The sequence below is a fragment of the Leguminivora glycinivorella genome, chromosome 3, assembly GCF_023078275.1.
Source record: "Leguminivora glycinivorella isolate SPB_JAAS2020 chromosome 3, LegGlyc_1.1, whole genome shotgun sequence".
NCBI classification, from domain to species: domain Eukaryota; kingdom Metazoa; phylum Arthropoda; class Insecta; order Lepidoptera; family Tortricidae; genus Leguminivora; species Leguminivora glycinivorella.
In genome coordinates this window covers 9,418,984-9,441,934 of record NC_062973.1, presented here as the reverse complement: position 1 = coordinate 9,441,934, position 22,951 = coordinate 9,418,984, and the positions used below count along the sequence as shown (strand labels likewise).

At 38.8% G+C, this 22,951-nt stretch overlaps 1 protein-coding gene across 2 annotated transcripts; it reads right to left on the bottom strand.

Moving 5' to 3' along the window:
• Positions 1-28: 28 nt before the first annotated feature.
• LOC125242588 (putative serine protease K12H4.7) lies at positions 29-22,457 on the bottom strand. Of its 2 annotated transcripts, none has more exons than XM_048151374.1 (10): positions 22,331-22,457; positions 19,683-19,874; positions 19,077-19,261; positions 18,452-18,684; positions 16,868-17,006; positions 8,572-8,720; positions 7,103-7,219; positions 5,930-6,068; positions 4,821-4,994; positions 29-648 (listed from the first exon to the last, which is right to left on the bottom strand). In XM_048151374.1, the coding sequence occupies exons 1-10, from the start codon at positions 22,337-22,339 to the stop codon at positions 543-545; spliced, it is 1,443 nt and encodes a 480-aa protein (XP_048007331.1). In that variant the 5' UTR covers positions 22,340-22,457; the 3' UTR covers positions 29-542. The 2 variants fall into 2 exon arrangements, with proteins under 2 accessions (XP_048007331.1, XP_048007330.1); XM_048151373.1 differs by lacking the exon at positions 22,331-22,457 and adding an exon at positions 20,929-21,006.
• Positions 22,458-22,951: the final 494 nt, after the last annotated feature.

Sequence of the window (22,951 nt, the reverse complement as noted above, 5' to 3'; positions counted from 1 at the left end):
TTTTACTATTTTTAAGAAAACAGCAACATATTTACACTTAAAAATGTAATCATTCATTGAAATTAGGAATAAGGTAAAGGTAGCAGTGCTCGACACGCTACCCTTTATTGACAATGACAAGATTGAAAGTGCATCTAATGGGGTACCTTGTACTAGTATATGTATTGCTAGGTGATTGACAAATACATACATACATTTTCTAAGACCAATATTCAAAACACCAAATATTCTTTGTTTTTTAAAGTTGTCAATCACAAAGCAAGATTGCCGAAATACACGGCATTAACAGGAGACTAGTGTCACGACATAATTTGCTACAAGGCAAAAAATAGAATAGAAATTAAAAAGTGGCAACACTAGTGCCACCCCTTCCTAATGAATTTACGTGAGAAATGGGGTCGACACTACTATGCCACTTTTTTTGCCAGACTTCAGTCCGATATGCAATTGTAAAAATTAAAAAAGTGGCAACATTGTAGCAGTATTATTTAATTTTGTTGACTTGAAATGAGCATAAACTAGTGTTGCCACTTTAAATTTGTTTAGTTGAGCCAGGACGCCACGATGCGTCGCGCCTCCTGCTTCGTCTGCGTCATTCGGATGGTGTCTGTGTTCAACCAGCCTTGCATGTCGAAGCAGTGGGATGCCCTGTACAAACGACAAAATAAAAGTATGGAAACGCATTGTCTTTATAAAAATAACTTTAGTGTAATTTTCGGCAGGTAAGTGTTTTAGTAGGGAAATATTGGTTTGTTCACCAAACTAAAGTGAGTATGATGGAAGTAAGAACACTAAACTTCCTCTGACAAAAGCTTAGAGAGGTTTCTAGATGGCATTATATAAATAACATTACAGCTTGGCCAAAAAGAGATCAAAATAAAAAGTGGCAACATCGTAGTACAGTTACCCTTTGAAATCCAAACAACGTGGCAAAAAAGAGGCGATATTTAAAAATGGAAACATAGTACCTAGAGTTGTTCCTTTCAAATCAATGTGAGAATACAGGACGACACTACCAGGTTGCTTTTTTGCCAGCCTGTATTATATGCATCATTGATTACATGTAAAAGAGAAAGGGCACAAACTACGATGTTACTACGTACCACAGATCAAATAATACTAGTACAGATACCTAACCCCATACTAAAAATGGGCGCCGTCCTAAGTATTCTAGACCTGTGTACTAAATTTAATCCACACTCAGAGAGCTAGATGGCGCCAGTAGCCACGCGTGGCCAACAAAACTCTTATCAGTATCCTACGTCGAAATAGTCATCAAACTGCAACATCTTGCGACATCTGTTTTAGCTTTCACGCACTAAACATACAACGTCATGTGCACGTTTAAAGTCAGACATTACTAGATGGCGTTGTAGACATAGCCTACCAGTGGATTGTATGCCGCGCGGTTTGTATGTGTGCGTGCAGGTGGTGCGCAATGTACGTACTACGCGCTGGGTCCCCTCATCAGTGTGCGTAGTCGAATGCACATGTGCTCACGATAATATTTGTTTCGTTGTATCTATCTACCTCTAATTATAGCTCTTGCGTACTTGCGCGACAGAGCTAGACTACATGTATGTCTGCATATGGTGTCGACAATTGCCATTCGGATTTCGGATACGCCGGCTGCTGAGTAAAATATAACACGCACCTATTATTATTGGTATTATTTTGTTGAGCCGTTTCATTATGAGTCCTGTGGCACATTGTTGTTTATATAACCTCGTAAGGACGTCTTGTTAAACCAAATGTTAAAACTCCAGTTTTAAGTAGGTAACATGAATAACAAATTATTTAGTTTCACTAATCAAATTGATTGCTCTATAAATTGATATAATCTGTCAAACAAGTCTGTCAGTAAATAAGAACAAAGAAAACTATAGGTATCCTTTTCTATAGCACCCTAAAGAAAAGGACGCGTGGTGACCTGGTGACGTCTTAGAAAAGTTACTTCGTTGGGTTAGTATCGACAGTATCGACACAGATCGACTAGAGAGAGGTAGTTTATCGATACAATAAGTTCGAGAACAGCATATTAATGCAAGTTAAAATAAATCATGTAAATAAAATTGTTATTTGTTATACACACTGTTTTTATTGAATTCCGTTAACTTTAAGGGAAGATCAAATTAATTTAATGTCTCTAAGAAACTTAACTCTTACGGTTATCGAGTTATTAAAAAAATAAAGATAATTACTGAACATGTGTATGACTGCCTTTACCAAAGATAATTACTGAACACGTGTGTGACCAATTCCTAATGTTTCTTGTTTTGACATGTGCAGTCAATCACTTGACACTAACTTGAATGTTATTCGTAAGGGTCTCTCACACTAATAAATTCATTTGTTATGTATGAAAATGATGAAAAATATTTTTTGCGGATTTAATTAAAAGAGGTATACATCAGGGTGGCAAACGGCCTCCGCGCGGCTTGTATGTGTGCTCGCCGCTTAGGCCCCGCGCACACGGAGGCAACAGTTGCTCGGCGACTTTCGTATTTGTATGAAAAGTTGCGTCGCCTCGTGTGCGCACTTTCATACTAAGCCATGGTCGCGACAAGAAAGTCGCCAGCAACAGTTGCCCGTGTGCGCGGGCCCTTACGTACTCGCTCTATCCGCGACACATGCAAGCGGATGTGAATGAACAAGATTTAGTCGCGGCCCCGCGCCCCGCGCCCCTACCTACCTATACAAGTACCTATTCTACGCATCACATTTGCACTGACCTTGAGAGGCCCGAGCCCCCAATCAAAGAATGCGTTGGTTTATTAAAATTTAAAGCACTCGAAAGCAGGCGCGTAGTTAATTAGAAATGTGGGAAAAAAACCGTCGCGTCGTCAGTGTCGTTTTTCCTTTCGTGTATGATATCTATTTCAATTTATAAATATGGAAATGTATATTATTAAGTAAACAAATACATGTACTTAATATGAAAAATAAAAGGTAATGTAGCTACTAGCTAGGTATTTGACAAAACATTTTCTAGAGTAATATTGTCTTCGGTTACCGCGATAGTTACTCATGAAATAAAATTATGGAAACGGATTAAATCGCGTATAATGAATGAATTTAAAATACAGTATAGAAATAAAAACAAATAGTAGTAAATATAGTATTTTAAATTCATTATACGCGATTTAATCCGTTTCCATAGTTTTATTTCATTTTCTAGTACTTTTTTACTCATGAAATTGAGAAAAACACCGAAATTAGTTATTTACTGAAACTTGACGTTCATATGTTCATTGTAATTTGTAATATGCCTACTTGAAAAATAAATATTTCATTTTCATTTCATTTCAACACATAATTACTATTATCTGTTATGGCCTTATGGCTGCCGGCCAGATGAGCCATTTTTTTTTAAAGTTGTTCACCCCTCTTTTTTTGTAACATGGGTGTTTTTTACGCGATTCATACTCAGAATCTCAAGGTCTTTCGATCCTGCCTGATAGGAAGTAAAAAAAAATGTCTTAAGATATCCATACATTTTTCAAACCTTCCATTCCGTTACTGCCATACAAAATGTATGAAAAAATGGTAACGGAATGGGAAAAAACTTGGGAGACTTTTTTCTCCTATTAGGAGTGAAAGAGCTCACGATTCTGAGTGGAAACCACATAAAAATTTCCAAATTAAAAAAAAGTCGGGTGGACGTACAACTTTGACAAAAATAAAAATGTCCCAGATAACAGTTCTAATCAACATTCAATAATTAAAATTATTTATTAATAATGAAGAACTAACACGATAAGGTAGGCAAGCACGAATTCAAATTTGTGATATTTGTGTTTATTGCCATCGCGCAGTCGGGGGCGGTGCCGCTCGGCTGCCCGCAGAAAGCCACTTTATTTGTGCGCCTGCTAACGCACACAGACGCGTCCGGTGTACTCGTGTCCGCACCGCCGCGGCGCCGGCCGGCACCCGTGCGGCACAGTGTGTTAAAAACCCCAATTTTGTCTCACCTTGTTTTTATTGCATAATACACACACACATATTCACATATTGCTTTTCGTTTTACCAACAACGCCATTCATTCATAAGTTTCATTAACGATACCATGTGGTTACGGAGTGCACACGAGTTGAATACGGCTACGTAACCAGTCTAAAATGTGCCGTCCAGACGCGTAAGAAGATCATGGTTCCGGAGAGCGCCCTTACACTGGTTTTTTGAGCGTATGACTAGCCCGCACTCAAGTGGCTATTCTAATTATATCACGTACGTTATGCACAGTCACTCCATCTAGTGACGAGAGGTAATAATACTTAGACGACTCAATAACGTTCAATGCGGGTTTGCTGATGTTGTATTCAGTCGTGTAATAAATTTTAGATTCGAATTTTGAAAAATATTGCATTGAATTCGTGTTTTTGTGGATTTGTGTATTAAATTAATGATATTCTTAATGCATTCATGAGACTAAAATAATACCTTTGAGACCTTTAAATTTATTGAATAAATAAGTCATAATGGCTAATCGTGGCACGTAGCGCCATCTATGATTTGGGTTTGACATTAATTATACGATGTTCCGGATGAGACCCCATGCTACGTACTATCTAATTTCTACTATTTTTTTGTTTGGCAAAAAAATATATAACTGTATAAAACAAATAAAGTACGCCATATAGTGGCGACAGCCATATACGCTCGTATAGTGGCGCAACGCCTTTGATTGGTAGATGGCACTGATTTCAACATAGGCCAAGTTCCCAATTTAAAGTTTAAACTCTGTCCTTATAGTCATTTTCTTTACCCAGGGAATAAATACTAAGTCTATTGTGCCCTAAACATTTCATGTCTCGGCTTACCTAGGAACTGTAATAGTAGGTGAGTTTTCCTTGAGATCGTGTTCGAAGACACCCAGGGCGTGCCACGGGTCATACGTCCCGTGAATGTTGATGGTGTTGTTCACGTTTGGTTGTAAACCGCCGAATATAAGGTTCACTCGCTCCACTGCGTCGTAGACAAACTCCTTATCGAATCTGCAACGGTAGTAGGTATCTACAGTAAGTATAAGCAATTAAGCACCTACAACCAACTAGGTACTTCTGCTTATCTTTACTTGTTTGTTTTTGACATAACCTATTTTTAAATGTTGTTTTCTAAAATAATCTCGTAAGTATTAAAATGTTCACTAAAATAATATTTCAATCCCAGTCTCAATTTCAGAATGTGCCAGACGACTAGAATGAAAGTCTAGTTCCTGAATTCAACTCAAGATGTCGCTGTTCAAGCTAGTGAAAATCCTGAATCACGCTATTAAGAATTTTCTTGGGATAATGACCCCCAAAAGCGATAAGTTTTCTGAATTCGACGCTAGATGTCGCTGTACAGACTAGTAAAAATCCTTAATCGCGCTATTAACATTTTTCTTGAGATAATGACCCCCGAAGTCTTGATTTGTCTAGTTCCTGAATTCAATGCTAGATGTCGCTGTTCGAGCTAGCGAAAATCCTGAATCACACTATTAAATTTTTTCTTAAGATAATGACTCCTGAAGCCTTCATTTACAGTATTGTTCCTGAATTCAACGCTAGATGTCACTGTTCGAACTAGTGAGAATTCAGGAATCGCGCTATTAACATTTTTCTTGAGATAATGACCCCAGACACCTAGAATTTGTTTAGTTCACCAATTCAACGCTAGATGTCAGTGTTCAAGATAGTGAAAATCCTGAAACGTGCTATTAAGATTTTCCTTGAGTCAGAGGCCCAGAATTAATATTTAGTTCAGGAATCTGACGCTAGATGTCGCTGTTCAAGCTAGTGAAAATGAAAACCCTTAACCGCGATGGATTACTATTCCAGCGTGCGTAGCCGAATGCATAGAGTATATTGAATAGTATGGTATAGAGTTATCAGTCAAGATTTTCTAATGCAGCGCCATCTATTATTAACAGATTATGGAGGATTCTTACCTCTCGGAAAAAACCTGTTTGCAAATGTCGACGTAGAAATCGACGCTGAGCCATATTAAGGGGTCAAATACTGTGCCACTTCTGGGCGCGGTTTGATAGTACCCGTATTCGGTACAAGTCTGGTAGTACCAAGCTCGAGCTAAAAGTAAAATAAGTATTAATAAAAAAATATATATATATATTTTATTAACCAAGAGAATTTGTTTAAAATACATACAGTATGCAATTAATCGACGACCCCCACACTAGGCTAAGCCTGTATCGTGGAAGTCAGTTACATGCGTGATTTGACCAGATAACAGCTAATTTTTAATATTAGGTAAGAGATTACTGATAAAAATGTGATGAACTCCGATAGGTATGTTGTACTTGTATTAATTGTACATACATGGCGGTCCATCAGCATCGTAAGTATTAATAAAACAAAGTACCTATCAGGTAAACTGATGAGTTGTCTTTTTTAGTGTTCGAATCGTGATGAAAATTTACATCTGATGAAAGGCGTTTAAATAGTACTGACATTACGATAAAAGTGCGGAAAATAAGAATTTAAAAGTTACGAATTCTCTCTTCGTACGTTAATCGTACCACAGAATATATAATAGTACAAGTACAGAAGGCCCACTGCTTTGATGTTCACGAAATGCCGCTTTTTAAAATGCCTACAAAATTCTAACAAAGAAACGAGCCGCACGTGCGCAGCGTCGGACGGTAGGGTTGCCTATAGATTAAAACGAATTAATATTTGCAAAAAATGTTATACTATTATATTCATGTCTTGGGTACTTTCTAGGTATATATACAGCATTTATATATTTTTGTTTGTCCCAACATCACAAGCCTTATTGAACTTTTCCGTGGGACTCAATCAATAGTAGATCTATGTAAAATTGTGCTATTTTATTCATGATGTATTTAACTAAGCTTTATTAGCCATTCCACACGCGGACATCGCATATGAAACTTAAAAAAAACTCGCGACGTAAAGTAACAATTAGAATGTGCGAACGTGCGTTCCATGAGAATGCGCGCCACCCCTGAGTAGGCCGCGAACTCGCGGCCGCCGGCATGTACCTGTAGCGCGGCGATAGGATCGCGGAGTGAGCCGCCCTTGATCGTACGATGTTTTACAGTAGTTTCGTATTTAATTATAATGAATATGTAAATACTCACAGTTTGATCTAGGGTTACTGTAGGTACCTAACAGTATAGAGTATTCTATAGTCCAGCATGTTTGCAAACCGGCGGTTTGGGCGATGTAACCCCCAATCTTCTGCATTGGGGTGGTGCCTAAAAAATAAAACTTTCGTTATTGACAGAGGCATCTGATGATACATTCTCAAACGTTTATATTGTACGGGGCCCGGGGCAAAAAGTAGCCTATGTCACTCTCTATCCCTTCAACTATCTCCTCTTAAAAAATCACGTCAATTCGTTGCTCCGTTTTGCCGTGAAAGACGGGAAAACAAACAGACACACACTTTTCCATTTATAATATTAGTATGGATAACGGATAACGTCTCTATCCTCTTTGGTAGGTATAAACGGCATCACCGGGTTAGAAGATGACGTGGGGTTAAATATGGTGGGGATGAAGGCTGGCGCACAGCTGGGTGGCTAGCCGAATGGCACAATCGCTCACGAAACGCTCACGAAACGAAGCGCTAGTAGATATCTATCTCTATCGCGCTTGCGTATTGGCGCGACAGAGCCAGCGGCGTATCGCTTTCGTTTGGCGTCGGAGAAATGCCATTCGGCTACGGGGCCAGACCTGCCGGCCTGACCGAAGTAACAATCGTTATCGCTGCGTGTTAAGTTAATCCAAACGCAACTAGCTCTGTCGCCCAAGAGCGATAGAGCGAAGTAGCTAATATGGAGCGTAAGCTATTGTGAAGTAGGTATCCTGAATCTGCACTACTGCTCCCACGCGATGGGTCGAGGTTTTTATTTATTTTCCCCTCACTACCTCGGAAACACGTGTTTTGTCCTTTAATACCAGCGGGTAAAAACGCATTTTATCCACTACTGGGTAAAGTAATTTGACCTTGATTAAAGTCAAATTAACTGCTTTAAAATTGATATAAGTAGGTGAATCTAGTAATAAAGATGATTTACCACCTGTGGAACTACCGGAAGCAGTGATAAACGCATTTTTTGCGTTGTAGTTTCCTCGCTACAGTGTGGGGAAAAGTTTTGTGTTACACTCGGGTGCAAATGTATTTTACTTCTCGTGTGTTAAAAAACTCGCAAGTTCAGGATTCTATTCTCGAACCACTCGCTTCGCTCGTGGTTCAACTATAGAATCTTTTCACTTGCTCGTTTTTAAATTCCACACTCGACGTTAAAATACAACTTTGCCCCCTTGTATAACAAATAACTATTAAACTTTATTGCACAGTAATAAAAAAAGTACAAATGGCGGACTTGATGCCTTAAGGCATTCTCTACCAGTCAACCATAGGGCAAAACAGAAATTCGCGAATGTGGGTGCAGTAAGAAAAATAATTTAGAGAGCATGGCAACTAGGTATAGGCAATTAGTTTAGGTTACCTATGACCCATCGGGCACCACAGCGCAGCGGTGACGCTGAAACAACATCTCAAACACTCCTAGAGTGTGTTAGAGGGCTGGGAATTGCATACCATAGATATTTCCAGCAAAGTTATTGCAGATGGCTTGAAGGACGCCTGGGCGAGCCGACTGCACGCTGCCGGAGAATCTCCAGCTGATCAGACCGGAGAAGTATCCTAGTTCGTAAACGTCGTCGTAGTCTAGAAGCGGCGAACATAATCTGTAACATAAAGTAAGGTTATTTTCGATGAACTACAGTATGGAGTTCTTCAAAAACGGAGTGTAGGTACAAGTTTCTAAAGGGTCGGCAATGCGCATGTGACACCCCTTGAGTTGCAGGCGTCCATAGGTTACGGTGACCGCTTTCCATCAGGCGGACCGTATACCTGTTTGCCACCGACGTGGTATAAAAAAAATACACAGTATACGTATGTCCCACGCTAAACTCTTCAGGAACCAATACTTATATATTTGTGTCCATCACACAAACAAATCCCCTTTTCCGGGGTCCGAATCCAGAGCCATCGGATTGCAGAGGAGGCAGAGTAACTTCCACTCACAGAACACCCCACTAGAAGCCAAATGCAAGCGATATTGTTCGAGACGCAAATCACCAATCCTTGCGGGGTGAGGCGGTCGCGCACGGTGCTGCCATTGGTCGTTTCAAATAATGGCGCGCCTTTATGATTAGCAGTAGGGATGGGAATGGGACATGTCTATTATAGACAATGGTACCGGTACCAGTACTGTGGTGAATTTGTTTTGCAACAAATTATAATATTATAATTAAATTATAATAAGGCCTAGTTACCCTTCGGGTTGGAAGGTCAGATGGCAGTCGCTTTCATAAAACTAGTGCCTTCGCCAAATCTTGGTAGTAGTTTCCAAAGCGGACCCCAGGCTCCCATGAGCCGTGGCGAATGCCGATGCCGGGATAACGCAAGGAGGATGATAATTGTGATAGCATCTCAATAAAAATCATTCTAGTAACTAATAACTAAACTGTGCATTTTTACTTACGTTTACTAAGTTAAATAACCAACTAAATATTCTAAACTAATCAATGAACTAAATACCACTACAAACTCTACAGATTCTAGATAATTATTCACTATTACAAATCTGCTTTCTTTTATATTTCATATAACAAAAAATAAAACCGCCTTCAAAAATAAGCGCGTTACAAAACACGGAGAAACTAAAAAGTAAAAAATAATAAACCTTTGAATTCAGATTTCTTATCGTATTGCAATAATCTAAACATCCAAATTATAAACAAATCAATTATTTCTGTAGTCGGTACCAGACCTGTTCGTCACCTTGCTTTTTGCCTGTTTGCCCCACTCAACCACCCATATAACCATAATCGGTCGCCGTTCCTACGCAAATCCTCCTATTTTGTGTACACACAGGTCTTCGGGTCTCAATGTTTAGTCGCAGTACGGTCGACGTTTAGTCGCGGCGACCCAAATGGGGACGATTGGTAACAGGCACAAATGGTCACAGAAGTGACAGAAAGTGTGCACTACGCGTGCACACATTGTTACCGTTTGGCGACCATTTTCCCGAAATCATTCGTTCATTTCATTCTTTTTAAATGGCGACTGTCAGAGACGTCAAAGTGAAAAAGAAATAAAATCATTTGACATTAAAATGTAATGGCGTAAGAATTTGATAAAGGTAAATATTGTTTACATTTGTATTATGTATAATGTGGGCTAATTACCATGGCCAATTAAATTGCTCGAGTTATTTCATAAAATAAGTCTAAATTTATCAACGCGCCATCAATTTACCTCAGTTTAACCAGCAATAATATTATTGACTACTCGGTGTTTGTGTTTATAACTATTTGATTGGTGAAGTTTTAGTGCTGTGGTGTATATACTATACTGAAATAATAAAAATAATGCCTAGAAAACCAACAAAGTTGTTAAAATATGTATTAAGACTGGGTAATATTCTATGTAAAAAACAGTCGCCAAACGGTCACCAAAACGGTCGCAAAATGGTCGCAGCGTACACGCGTGACCGAAAGCAGTGAATATTTATAAGATTTTCAAGATGGATTCTTGTATTCATTTTTTCCAGGTATCCTCAAACTTTATTAACATTAAGTACATGTTTTGTTACAGATTTCGCATTTCACAAAAATATGCGGAAATAAGGGAAATTTAAAAGTCTCTAAAATTGGGCTTATGGTTGTGGGGGCAATGTTCACGGATTATGTATTGTCTTAAGTGACATGGAAGGGCAACAAAACATGCCCCAAAATGCCCTTTTCCAGATTTATCAGAATAAGAGTAATTATTTATAAAATATTAAAATTAGCAGACAGCACTTGCTCTATGCAAGAGGCGGACCATTTTATCCAGAATAGTGCTATAAAGCACAGTGTTCAAAGGACTAAGCGAAAATCGTGAGTATTTTTGACTAATTTATAAAGACTTTTTCTTTTTTTTAACAAATTTGCCTACATTAAAACCATATTAAAACAATGTAAAATAGTCGTGGTTTGAAGCTATAAATAATTATTTAGACTCTAAAGCGGAGTGAGGGACTCATAATACGAAAAAGAATCATTTTTCGTGTTTCACAATGCACATGCAATTAATTGATTGATAAAGAAAGCCTCAAGGCGTTTAGTCTGCCATATGTACCCCTTTTTTGGAAGAAATGGTACAAATGGCGGACTAAACGTCTTGATTTACAATTAACATAGTTACCACGTCCAAAACTAAACTTTCGTGAGACATATTTAAATATAAATGGCTGTACTTACTCACGTTAATACGAGTATATTGCGATTGCTGACATATTTCGAATCATTTGGACATGTCGCCAATCACAACATATTAATCTGGACACATCCCTATATTTCTATAATGTTTCACATTGCCACAATTTACCTTTCTTTTCAGATCCACTCAATTAAAGGAAACGCAAAGGAAAACAAATACAGAAGGGACTGAATAGGGGATATTGCATAACTCTGCGTGGAGGCACTCGGACGGATGGTTGTGAATTGTGATGTACATACATACTGTGTGGAAAGGTAAGTCGGGCCCTGAAGAAAATCTACCTTAATTCTTTATAGATCAGTCAATGAATGCCTAAAAGGCGAGTCTAGGTGGAATGGCCGAAAGCAGAAAGTTTCACTACGGGATGTTACTTATTAGGGATAGCATAGAGAAAAATTATATTCCTCTATGGGGATAGTCAAGAGACATACATACTAAAAGTTCTAGGACTTTGGACCTGTGATTGAAGAGGGGGGATGAAAAAGGTCCCATTTTTTTGCTTTTTTTCTCATATTTCAAAAATTATGCGTCATACGAAATTTCAGTTTACGACAGTTTGAAAGCTTATAAAATTCTCTATGACTTTGATCTAGAAATTTCCTGCCTTCTAGGCCAATTTTTTTTATGTATAGCTAATTGTATTGTTACCTGTTGTGTAAATGCATTTGTACAGCTATGGTACCTAATACAATCAAGTTCATTAAATACCTATATATTTTACAAGTTTATCACATACATTTGTTGTTGCATTTCGTTCACTGAAAAAATTGCTAAAATTGTAATTTTTTTAAAGTCGTACGGTACATGACACATAACATAAGCATATGTATTATGAAAGGTAATTGAATGGTCTACAAGATTTTTTAAGAAAACTTTTGTCTCAGATAAATAGATTTCAAGATATGGAGCAATGTATGTAGCAAGAAGTGGGAGGATGACAATGGTTAAGAATAGAAAAAAGTTTCTAAATCAAAGTTATAGAGAATTTTATAAGCTTTCAAAGTTTCGTAAACCAAAACTTCGTATGACGCATAGTTTTTGAAATATAAGCAAAAACCAAAAAAATGGGACCTTTTTCACCCCCCCTCCCCTCTTCGAGCTCAGGTCCAAAGTCCAAGGGCTTTTAGTATGTATGTCTTCTAACTATCCCTAACAATATCTCGTAGTGAAACTTTCTGCTTTCGGCCATTCCATCTAGAATCGTTCGTTGACCAAGCTATTAAGCTGGCTCGTTTTACTTAAAGAAGAGAATCCTTTATTTTAAAAATAAATAAGTAAAACTGCATTTAATTTTTTCCAAAACTCGCTTGTCTCGACGGGACTCGAGCTAACTAAAGTAAAATAAAAATACACGCTATTTTATCATGTTAATCGCTAGCAATTAGCATCACTATTCAAGATAAAATTTCTCTAATTAACATTTTGCTCTTAAAGATGAAAATGATCTTTAAATCTAAATAATATTATCTTTATTTTACTCTCAATTTAAACTCTTCCGGAGTTTTAGAAAACCCTTGAATATAGTTTTGTTTCTTTATAAAAATAAAGGAATGTCATTTTTAAGTATGATGAGCCAGCATAAGGGTCCCCCCACATCTAGCGTCTCGCGAGCGTCGCGTCGGGCCAACTGTATGGGCAAAGCCTGACGCTGCGTCGACGTCGCGTCGACGCGACGTCTTTTTCCATACAGTTGGCCCGACGCGACGCTCGCGAGACGCTAGATGTGGGGGACCCTAAGGATTTCTGGTAAGTAGTTTTCTTTGAGGGCCTGACTTTTATTTCCACCATACAGCCTGGCAATAAAGAGTTGGAAATAATAATAACCACCGTCTATGTTGCCCTTGAGCCATCTTGGATGTCGCTTTTTGTGGGGGCCCATCTTGTGGGGACGAGTCACCGTCTGCCGGAAATAAAATTGGATACCGTTTTATTAGGCAGGCGTCCGGTTTTTTTATCCATAGCCCAGTAATTAGTCCATCACTTTCATCAAAATAGACCAGTTCATTTTAGATTTCATTAACTCTCAAATAGTTTTTACACCCTGGCGGGTGTTGCCTCTGCGTGTGTCCCATGATACGGGCAAGGGCAACATCCGCTCGGTGTACCCCTTACATTTCATTAAAGTGTCGAAAGGGCCTCTACGTGTTGGCTTCGGCCCCGCGCACGCCTCCCAAAAGTCCGGAACACCATTGTTCCGTGATGGGAAAGACCACCGTCTATATAAATCGTTTTGCGTGTGGCAATTATTGAGTCAGTTTTGTATGGGAAAAGTAAAAGTGTTGCTATGTTTAAAAAAATAGTTCCATTTCTAATCTTTTTTGCCTGGCTGTAAGAGTTTTTTTAACGACTGTTAAGTATTTGAATTTTATATCCTATGACTAATATTAGCAAATATTAAAGATCATTTAAATCCTACACTTACGTGTAGGTAATTTTATGAGTGTTATCTTTAATATAACTAATTTGAAGCAATGTGATTGTTTTTAATTATTTTTGTTAAATATATTTGATTGAAATAAAATGTTTTCTTTATATATTACAACCTATAAGCAACATAATAACTCTAATAGGGAATTATCTATCCCATTCGTATATTTTTTTTAATACTACGTCGGTGGCAAACAAGCGTACGGCCCGCCTGATGTAAAGCGGTCACCGTAACCTATGGACGCCTGCAACTCAAACAGTGCCACATGTGCGTTGCGACCCCATTAGAAACCTGTACACTCCCTTTTGCTGTGTTAAGTACACAGCAAAAAGGAGTTTACAAGTTCTAAGGGGGGTTCGGGTTGCCGACGACTCAAAGGAAAATAGACGGGACAATTTAAGTTAGTTCCCTAAGTCCTCCCGTCATCAGCACACCGCACCCTCGCTGAGCTCTGGCAGCCTTACTCACCGGCAGGAACACAACACTATGAGTAGGGTCTAGTGCTATTTGGCTGCGGTCTTCTGTAAGGCGGAGGTACTACCCCAGTTGGGCTCTGCTCTAGATTCGAGCGAGACGATATCCGCTGTGCTGTGTCCTACCACACAAAGCGGAATATCATTCGCTATGCCCTACCTCCTACAACCTCCGCCGCGTCGAATTTTAATTAATCAATAAAGCAACTTTAAAAAACTAAGAATAAAGAAGACCTGCTGTTAAAACTTGTAGGTAAGATTATAATTAAAATAAAACTAAATGTATGATAAACAGAAAACTTAAAAAGGAAGGATTCATTCCCATTGATTCCTTCCCAGAGTGACTGAGTCCCACGGTAAGTTCAAGAACAAAAAATTAAGTTATTCTCTTCTGTTCCCGCCAGGATCGGGTGAAAATTTGGGTATCGCAACTCGTAATGGGATATAAGTAACAAAACTGATATTTGCGTAGGTAGATATTTAGGTTGTTTATTAAAGTGTTGACAATATAGGAAAGAACACCATTTCGTTATTGTTAACCATTGCAAAAACTTTGCATTTGATGTCGTCTAAATTATATTCTTTCGTTTCTTCAGTTTCATAATTCACCTCTGTAGCGTATATGCTAATGTATGATGATTTAAACGGTAACTCAAAAAAATTAAATTTGTTTTTTGCCGAAGACTTTAATTTTTTCTTCCACACAAGTAGCGTATTGCATTTCTGTTACATTTTCGTCAGTAGTTAGAAACCACTTGTCTTTATTATTTTTAGATATCGAGTATTTTTTACTAATTCTGACTGTTTTAAAATAAGACAGACAATCAATAAGAATTAAAAATTATATATCTAATACATTAAGTAACTATAAAGTGCTTACTTGTATTATCGTTCTGTACTTTTCTTAACTTTACCACATTTCTATAATCGTCGTCGTTTATTATTATTTAATTCGCTCATATTTAAATGATTCAAAGCAACCAGTCCACAACTTCACAAAACAGTTTGAGAAACCTTCGTATTTCAGATTGTCATTTGCGGATACAGTGGTTTAGGAGCAGTTCGGTAACCAGACCTACACATGTGTGTACAAATTCTGTCAATGTCACTGTCAGAAACCGTTCTGACAGTGACAATGACAGCCACAAATTCGTCCACATGTTGTTACCGTTATGTGTGCAAACGTCGACTAATAAAGTGTCGTTAAAAGTCATTCTGACAGTGACATTGACAGCCACAAATTCGTACACATTTTGTTACAGTAACGAGTGCACACGACGACTACACTTTGTTATTGTAACAATACGGTCGCATTGTTTGCACGACGTTACCACGCGTTATGTCACATTTGACAGTTAGTTACTGATTTGAAGATTTTGCGACTGAAATGGTTGTATGGGCATACACAGGCTGGTACCGACTCCAAAAATAATTGATTTGTTTATAATTTGGATGTTTAGATTATTGCAATACGATAAGAAATCTGAATTCAAAGGTTTATTATTTTTTACTTTTTAGTTTCTCCGTGTTTTGTAACGCGCTTATTTTTGAAGGCGGTTTTATTTTTTGTTAAAAAGTTTATTTATTTGTTGATTTTTAGTGGTTCCTATTGATATTATATGTATCAGTCCGAATATATGCACACTAGTGAAAGAATTATCCTTTAACTCCTAACCATTGAGGAGTTGACCTTCCATCATCAGCTCAGCCACATAAAATTATTACCATCAGGCGTAAATACTGGTGTACCTTTGAAAACTACACTAAGAACATTACATGTGCCTATAACATTTGAAGAGTTCCCTCGATTTCTCCAGGATCCCATCATCAGACCCCGACTTGGTGCCAATGGGACCATCTCGGGGTTATACCCGTACGATCAAAAAAAAAATTTTGAAAATCGGTCCACAATTCTCGGAGATATCGAGTAACATACATACAAAAAAAAAAAAAAAAAACATTCAGTCGAATTGAGAACCTCCTCCTTTTTTGAAGTCGGTTAAAAATGGTAGCACATGGTACGAACGGCAGTACGAAGTTCCCGCAACAGACATAAACTAACATGGCCCCATGCCTAGTCGTTTACGTGAAAGGGATAGCATATCACATTGTTAACTCGGTAAAGAGGGATGGACGCGCCTCGGCGCCGCTCAGCACAACCATATTGACCAGTATAAATGAACTCCGCGGACAATAAACAATATTCAACAAAATAATTAATTTGACTTAACTGTGGAATGTTGTTCCATCTTTTTTACATGTAGAAGTGTTAGAAGACTTGCCACACCACTTTATGCTATAAGAGACCATTGTTTGCAACCAAAATTGATTATTTAAGATTTTTTCCCGAGCGGACACGGACACTGTTAACGGGTCGTATACTTGGGCGCTACTGATCGGTGTCGCACGCGTTCAAACTTTTATAAACCTGATTTGTCGTATGCTTGGTGACCGCGAGTCGCCCTGTAAGGGCCATCTTGTTGTATTGATCTGTGCTTCCACTAGACCACCAGTCTAGACGGTTGGCAAGGCAAGTTGAATAAAAGCTTGTAAAAAGAAGTGATCAAATCAGTTAAAAACTAACCAAAGCCATCTTCAGGCATATTATGGCCCAAAGTCGTGTAATCTGGCTTTTGTAGCGTTCAACATTTTAAGAATCACGTACCGATATGCCTGTTCTAATTCACGCCGACCTTCCTCTGTCTTCAGCGCCTCCACGGTGTCCAAGATGCCTTGCCTGATGGTCGATATGCACTGTTCGCCGCCTTCCGCTAGAAATGCGTCGTGCACGACTTCCAAATATCCTGGAATCGAAAAACCGTAAATTTATATATGTACACATTATACAATCACGCCTGTTTCCCAGAGGGGTAGGCAGAGATCACGGATTTCCATTTACTATGATCTTGACAAACCACTTTCGCTTCACACACTTTCATAACGTTTCTCATACACGCGGTTTCGAGTAGGTAGTACTTCTGACCTGGCCTTTTTGCAATATTTCCCCGATTTGATCAAGAAAAGTTCGCCTAGGTCTTCCACTTCCAACTGACCCTTCCACTCTTTTTAGGGTTCCGTAGTCAACTAGGAACCCTTATAGTTTCGCCATGTCTGTCTGTCCGTCCGTCCGTCCGTCCGTCCGTCCCTCCGTCCGTCCGTCCGTCCGTCCGCGGATAATCTCAGTAACCGTTAGCACTAGAAAGCTGAAATTTGGTACCAATATGTATATCAATCACGCCAACAAAGTGCAAAAAAAAAAGTGGAAAAAAATGTTTTATTAGGGTACCCCCCCTACATGTAAAGTGGAGGCTGATATTTTTTTTCATTCCAACCCCAACGTGTGATATACAGGGTGGGGCCTGTAACAAAAGCAAAAAATTAAACTGTAGGCTATACTCCTTAAACTGACCAACATTTGTTCAGTGACTTTTAAAAATTATGAAGTCTTTAATTTTTTTATTTTTCATACAAAATAAATATTAGCTTCAATGTACGCCATTATTGTTGTCATTGACGTTGTCTGTCATACTTTAGACTTAACAAAATTCGCAATACATTACCTCTTAGAAAAAACTTTCAATGGTAATAAAAATCAAAATACAAGTTATTTTTAAAAGTAGCTGAACAAATGTTGATCAGTATAAGGAGAATAGCTTACAGTTTAATTTTTGCTTTTGTTACAGGCCCCACTCTGTATTGTTGGATAGGTATTTAAAAATGAATAAGGGTTTACTAAGATCGTTGTTTGATAATATTAATATTTTCGGAAATAATCGCTCCTAAAGGAAAAAAAAGTGCGTCCTCCCCCCTCTAACTTTTGAACCATATGTTTAAAAAATATGAAAAAAATCACAGAAGTAGAACTTTATAAAGACTTTCTAGTAAAATTGTTTTGAACTTGATAGGTTCAGTAGTTTTTGAGAAAAATACGGAAAACTACGGAACCCTACACTGAGCGTGGCCCGACACGCTCTTGGCCGGTTTTTTTTCATACTTTCTTCGTTAATCTCCTCTCATCCATCCTCTCTACATGCCCGAACCACCTTAACATACCCATCTCAATCTTTGTCACTACATCTACATCCACTCCACACTTCTCTCTTGTCACGCTATTTCTGATCCTATCACTCAACACTCACTTGATCTTGGCATATACTACGCTTGGTCACCCAGGGGAGGGGGGAAAAAAACGGTACAAATATGGTCACGTAGTTTGGGTATGTTCCCTTTTTATGTTCCGTGAACTTACCAGTGAAGTCAACTTCTCCTTTAATAGGTCCACTCGACGCGACTGTTCCCACGACCAAGTGAGGGTACCGTTGTTTGAACCACAGCACCATATTGGCAGCATAGGAGCCTCCATAGAGGATGAACTTGCTGTCGGCGAATTGTGGCGATTGCTTCATGTTTTGGATGAAGTAGGCGAGGTCGGCCAGGGCTTGGTCCACGTTTAGGAAGCGCAGGTTTTCGGTGGTAAAGTTTCTGGAAAAGTAGAAAGACAAATATGAAGCCGTTTGGTGTAAATAATTAAATTAGGTATCCGGATTAGTAGTAGAATTAGATATAATAGCTAAGTCTACAATGTCGCTGTAATTGGCAAGATATTGTAGAACAACAAAAAAAAATTGATCGTGTTATTTTAGTTTTGGGTTTCCTTGGATGGACTTACCTAGAACATCGTAAAATCGTAATTCGCTATTAGCAGGGGCAGGTAGCAGGTACACTACACCCTCAGGACGGCGGCGGCGGTCGCTTTATATTTAAATTAGATATCTCGCTCATTTCTTCATCGCTTTATTCTCGGCTTGCGGATTCTCATTGGCGTAATAACATGAAAGACGGGAATATAAGGGATAGGCCGGTAAAATACGTACGTGTAAGGCACAGTCTGGCCATAATACCGATGCTCAGTGTACACCATATACCCATGGTTCTCGCGAGCCATCTCGAACATGTTGCCAGCGAGCAGCCATCCCGCAGCGATGTCCCACTCTCCGCCCACAAGGATGAACACTGGCGAGCCAGGGCCGCCGAAGAATTGCTCGTTGAACATGTAACGCTGGGGACGTAAACGACAGAAATTACTAGACAATGATTTCACACCAAGCGGTTCACTCGTGAACATTGCGCACATTTGAAAGAAGAGTGAGCATAACAGAAGAAAGTACTACACTCAGCACAGGTGCCGTAGCCGAATGGCATTTCTGGTTCTGTTCTTCTGTCGCGCCAATATGTAAGAGCGATAGAGATAGATATCTATGAGCGTTTTGTTTCGTGAGCGTTTGTGCCATTCGGCTACGTACCCAGCTTACGCTGCGAGAATCAGCAGTCACGCGTCGCCCTTTATATTACACGTTTCCTTGATTTTGGTGCGCGACTTGGTAGAACAAATTAATTCCACTGCAGACGAAACTGCTACGCGCGACTCGTCGAGGCTAACATGGACTAAGATAAGCAGTTTTGTCATTTATAAAAGTTACCATCATAAACGTGTCCGAGTTCTGCGGATTAAAGTGGTCCAGTGGCATGCTGATGAAGGTCTGGAAGACGTTGCGGGTGCTCATGCGAGCTGTTTCAGGCGGCGGCGGCATGTCGTATCGCAGTGGGGGCTCCACTGGTGGCTGGCTCGGGACCACATCGGCACTGACGGTGGCTAACAGGAACAGACATAGCTGGAAAACGAGATTAATTTTATGAGTAAACTATAGCTTTTACCCGCTTCGCTCGCGTTAGAAAGAGACAAAAAGTAGCCTATGTCACTCTCCATCCCTTCAACTATCTCCATTTAAAAAATCACGTCAATTTGTCGCTCCGTTTTGCCGTGAAAAACGGACAAACAAACAGACACACACACTTTCACATTTATAATATTACTTAGTACTTAGTATGGATTTAACTGAGGTTTTTAGTGCTCAGGTTCCCTAGGATGGCCGTGCCGTCATAATATATACCGGCCGTCTCCATGCTTACTTACCTATTTCGTACCAGTCCGAAGATAGTACTCCTACTTAAAGTACAGACTTATTACGTATGTAAGTGATTTTCAGGGCCACCCTACACAAAGCGTCCGTTCGCCTTGAAAGTCGGCGACAATTTAGTGTTTTGGAAAATGTGACACCAAGACTTACGTTGCGTTAAGCAGCAGCCACAGAGTTGACTACATGCTGACGCGTAGGAAACGCTATTAGCCGCCTTTACACAGTCGCGTGCGTTCCTTGGAGCGTACAGGATAGCGCGGAGGTAAGCATGTGCGCGCATTCGCGCGCAATGGCGTTTTGTTAATTTTTAAGCTTCACGTTCATTCGCACGTGATTGCGTGTCTAAGTTTGTGGGAACGGAAAGAGCGTATATGGCGTTTTGTTAATTTTTAAGCTTCACGTTCATTCGCACGTGATTGCGTGTCTAAGTTTGTGGGAACGGAAAGAGCGTATAGCTTGCTGTCGTGGCCATAAACGGCATAAACTATAAACATAATATACCTAACTTTACTCATATCATACGCACTAATAAGTAATTTGTGACTAAGACTAAGCATCTATTGATTTGATCGTGCGTTACGTTACCGACTGACTATAACTATAACCTAAATCATCTTCGCTAGGCCGCAGGAAAGGAAGAAACAGTGTAACAGGGTGGCCAATCATGAGTGTAAAATTGTGATTATATGTAATTATTTATATTTATGTTCATTATCATCAACAAAGACTAGCTAATATAAATAATTACCTTATGTGAATTATACAATCGTCTGATAATATCCAGTATCCACACAATCCTGAATACTTTCATAATTGGTGTGGTTCTGTTTTTTATTAACCGTCGCCTCATATCTCTCAAGAAGGACGGTTATCAAGTCGTCTGTATGTTTTTTTTTTTTTTTTTTTTAATGTTTGTTCCTCGATATCTCCGTCGTTACTGGACCGATTTTGAAAATTTTTTTTTTGATTGAATGTATATGCATACAGATTGGTCCCATTTTTCTCAGAACCCAGTTCTGATGATGGGATCCTGGAGAAATCGAGGGAACTCCTCGAATCTGAAAGGCATACATATGGTGATTTTTGTGTTTTTAAAGGAACAGCATGCATTTAGGTACGGAACAGTGACATTTGGTGCAGTGGAACTGCTGATGATGGCCAGAACGGAACTCTTCAAATCTGAACGGCACGCTTATAGTGACTTTGGTATTTTTATAAGAACAGCATGCACTTTCGTCCAGAACAGTGACATTTGGTGCAGTGGAACTGCTGATGATGGCCAGAACCAAACTCCTCAAATCTGAACGGCACGCTTATAGTGACTTTGGTATTTTTATAAGAACAGCATGCACTTACGTCCAGAACAGTGACATTTTGTGCAGTGGAACTGCTGATGATAGTCAGAACCGAACTCCTCAAATCTGAACGGCACACTCATAGTGACTTTGGTATTTTTGTAAGAAAAGCATGCATTTAAGTTCAGAACAGTGACATTTATTTAGTTATGTTTGTTAAGCATATTGAGTTTTCAAGTCAAAGTTTGTCAAGCTTCGATTTCTTATAATATAATCGGATTCATGAGGAATTGAGGAAACTCCTCAAACCTTAACGTTATACGTATATTCATTTGTGTTGTCATCTAATAATTAAAGCATTAAAAGCAGTTTTAAAAAATACTTAGGTACACATTTCTACATAATCCAACATTCGCAAGTAGCTTTCACCGGAACCCGAAAGGCGACGGTTTTTTTTTTCTTAAAAATTATAAATTATAGCCTACAATGGTGTCAATGGTACGTGAGGTCCTGTACATAAACAATAATGTTATGTAAATTATTCATTTTTAGGTCAGAGATTTCAATCATTTTGAATCCTTGGCCCACTCATTACAAATGTGGGTACATTTTTATTACGGCCCCCTAACTGAGACTGATGAACTAGGTTTACTAGGTTATAAAATAAGTAGGTAGACAGGTAACATGGTGAGGAGGATTGCCTCACGGCACCCCTTTTGACTGTCAACGGCGCCTGGGCCCCACAGTTTGGAAACCCCTGTATTTAGGGCCCCATAATAATAAGTATTATATTCCAAAATTCTGAATTCCAACAATATTGTGTTATATTATACTGTTTGTAGGTATTTAACTTACCAAATACATTGTGCTTATAAATCAAACTTCACCATAAGAATCACACACACATTCTGATATTACGGGTATTTGATTTTTACTAATTATCATATATGAGCCTGCGATAGTGTTGAATATTTAGTTAAACAATAATTATCGATGTTGAACTAGTAATCAATAAATCATTCTGATTAAGAGATAAACAGACCTAACTAAAGCCATGATAAAATGATAAAGTTAATAGGGAATACCAATTACTTTATAGTATACAATTTTCACTTGTCATACCATGTGGCTACCATAAATGATTAAGGTACAGCGGGACAAATTTCGACTGGGGGGCAATTGTAACTTATCCATTTATTTCATTATTACACTGTGATGTTGAGTTCTACATGTATCCACTGAACACAATAGGTGACGGTGACCGCTTTCCATCAGGCGGGCCGTATGCTTGTTTGTCACCCACGTAGTATTAAAAAAAGGGTAGGTACCTAACTAAAATTAAACACACACACCAAGACTATAACTCTTACCTCTAAACTAACTTAGTAACTTGGACTAAGTACTTTACCAATTAAAGATAGCAGTAAACAAATTAGGTACATACATTTCTTTGTACTTATTTCTCCCGCGTAATGA